The following is a 2,911-nucleotide window of genomic DNA, read 5'->3' as shown; positions in this document are numbered from 1 at the left end:
GTCCAGGATGTTTTCGTGTGGGAAACATTCTTGACTGCCTGAGAATTGTCCTTGCCACCGTTGACGGGCATGAAATGCTTTCTATTAATAACTGTGAAAATGCTAATAGAACAATTAGCAGATCAAGTTTCACTTGGAATGTAGAGCCATAGAAGATGAAGAAGATGTAGTGATAAACATACAAAGTTTTTTTTTCACAAATGTTTAGTTTATTGGCACTTAATTCATATGTACATATTGAAATCAAATCACCTTTTTTACGCGCTGATTAGTTTTCATTATTTTTTTCTTTGTATATTTAAGATTCAATAAGCGCACAATAACTACTAAAAGATGTAAAAACAAAATGGCGAAACGTGTTGCTTTTCGATTAAAATATTTCACGAGCAGTATAGTGGAAAAAAGGCAAAGGGCTGGTAGTGGATCGCGTGAAGTAGTTATTTGCTGGTGACAAGATAATGTAAGTAATTATGTAATTCTGAACGAAGTTTATCCAATCTGTATGTTAAACTTAACTTCGTGAAATGCATTGAGTAGGTTTATCTCTAGGGTTTATTATTAGACCTCCGGAAGTTCTTACGAGAATTTCTCTGAAGAGAAGTTCTCAATAATTAATTTCCCTAAATTCAATTTTTCAGAACATGAAAATCTATCATTTTCACTGAATGTATTGATTCCCGAATGTAAAATTGCCCCAGATGATACGAAGTATTTCTTAAAAGCATCACCGCGATCGACTGTATGCGTCCAAACAAACCAGCGTTCGAAGATTCAATCCTTAAAATAACGGCTCCTTAAAGTATCTACTTTTTCAACAAAAACTGATCAGCCTTTCGTCTTCCAAGAGTGGCTCCTTGGAGATGCCGAACATAATCATCTGTAGATGATTGTTCGTTCCAGCCAAGTATATAAAGACTACATTAAATTGGATCAATATTTCATTGCCATTGCTTCGTCGGTAGATTCGGCTTATATACGTCGTATTATTAAAGTCACCAGACTTGCCCTCGTAGAATTTAATAACCCTCATAAAATCGCTCTCGGCGCGGAGCACCCTGTCTGTCTGAAGTAATCATTACGACATGACACCATCATCCCGGAGATTAATTTCCTATAAAAATAACTATGCGTACATTGCCGCATAATTGACCGCCAGTGCCGGCAACAAGTGGCCAGATCAAGTGAAAAAATATTCATCAACCATTCTGTTGGAGGTCCTGTTGACGTATCGAGTGTCACGAGGCTTGGGGCACAAACTCGCTGGTTTCATTACTTTTGGTGAAGGTGGAATATTCAGTCGCTCACGAGTAGGTTGGGGTCGGCAGTGGGTCGAGGCCCAGCACTGTCAGCATACCCAAAAAAGCCCCGACCCAGTCATATTTTGTCACAGTTTATTATGTTCGTATGTTACAGTTAGCGTTTGGCTCGACTGGGTCGCCATCGCCACCCATAAAAGCGTACTCCCTACAACTCCCCTGCTGGCGTGCGCTCGGGTAATTTATGGAGCAATTTCCTGGCATCCGACGCTGAACAATTCATCTTGCTGAATTTTATTAACTCAAATTTCTCTTTCCCTTCCCTCGTTACGCTGCCGCTCCGTGATGCTGGAACTCGAAACCTGAAACCCGGAACTTGGAACCGATCCATCCCACCCACCAGTTGATACCCATATCGGCAATTTTCTAAATTTATCAACCGTAGATAGGAGACAGATGGGCGCCTACCTGTGCATCGCGTCGAACGAGGTCCCGCCGGCCGTCAGCAAGCGAGTCTATCTCAACGTGAACTGTGAGTATGAACCTTAATTGTGGCTTTTGGCCGCGCGTAGGATGTAGCCGGCGTGCCGATATTGACTTGATAAATGTATTGTGCTTCCGAAACGTGTACATTGAGGATGGAAAGTTAATTCCATCGATTCAGTCGGTTTCTCTGTACACTTGCGCAAGTTCTGGTCAATCGCGGAATTTCACTTACACATTTGTTTGCACATTCCAATCTCGTTTGTAAATGTCACTCATTCTCGTTGACACCAAAGAAATTTCCAAATTCAAAAGCTAAACTCTATTTGCCAATCCTTAAGAAAGTTTTTTAAGAATTTTTTTTATTGTTTTGTATTTAACGATTATGATTTTCTTGCGCTTTTCATTCCAGTCGCCCCGAACGTCACCACGGGCAAAACCCTGCTCGGCGTCTACGAGGACTCGAACATCGAACTGGAGTGCGCGGTCGAGTCGTTTCCCCGATCGGTCAACTATTGGACCAAGGTTTCCAGCGGCGGCGGCGGCGGTAGTGCTGGCAGCAAAAGTGGTTCCGATCACCGGCAGGAAATCATGCTGACCAACGAGCACATGGAAATCCGTGAACAGTACACCAACCTGTACTCGGGCCGGGCCACTCTCCGGATCCAACGCTTCAGCACCGCCGACGCCGGCAGTTACATGTGCATATCATCGAACGCCTTCGGCAAGGCAAACAAAACCATTAGAGTTTATGGTGAGTCAGGATTTACTTTCCCCCATCGATTCCAATTAAGTACCTCCCGAGCTCATCTTTGGTTTTTGTTTATTTCATAGTTTTATGGCAGTGAAAAGTCCATAAAACTAAATTGAAAATTTGGTGCCAAATTACAGTGCTGGGATCAGGAGCGTCAGAATTGAGTCCCATAAAAAGACCCCATAAAATCAACTCTAACAGAGTTTCGTTTCTGCCTGACCGGCCGATGATAGGAAGAGAGAGGTTTTGCCTGCCTGTGACTTGAAGAGTATTAAAGATTGATAAAAATGAAGCCTTTGCAATTTCGGTCGAACGGTCTCAATTTCTTTTGGGTTCGGCATTTTGCGAATCGACAAACATACGCACATAGTTACGGTATTAACATTGGTGCACGTATTGGCAGAGCACACCGTGCCAG

The 2,911-nt window shown here is 42.7% G+C and overlaps 1 protein-coding gene across 1 annotated transcript; it reads left to right on the top strand.

Annotated features, from left to right (window-relative positions):
* Positions 1-1,660: 1,660 nt before the first annotated feature.
* On the top strand, positions 1,661-2,493 carry LOC134203543 (lachesin-like; the record flags this gene model as incomplete). The annotated part of the gene is made up of 2 exons (XM_062678392.1): positions 1,661-1,788; positions 2,152-2,493. Coding segments are annotated over exons 1-2 (418 nt in total), but the record flags the coding sequence as incomplete, so codon positions are not given.
* Positions 2,494-2,911: the final 418 nt, after the last annotated feature.

Source organism: Armigeres subalbatus, unplaced genomic scaffold (assembly GCF_024139115.2).
Source record: "Armigeres subalbatus isolate Guangzhou_Male unplaced genomic scaffold, GZ_Asu_2 Contig1943, whole genome shotgun sequence".
Lineage (NCBI taxonomy): Eukaryota > Metazoa > Arthropoda > Insecta > Diptera > Culicidae > Armigeres > Armigeres subalbatus.
The sequence above is the reverse complement of the archived record's forward strand: the minus strand, read 5'-3'. Positions and strand labels throughout refer to the sequence as shown.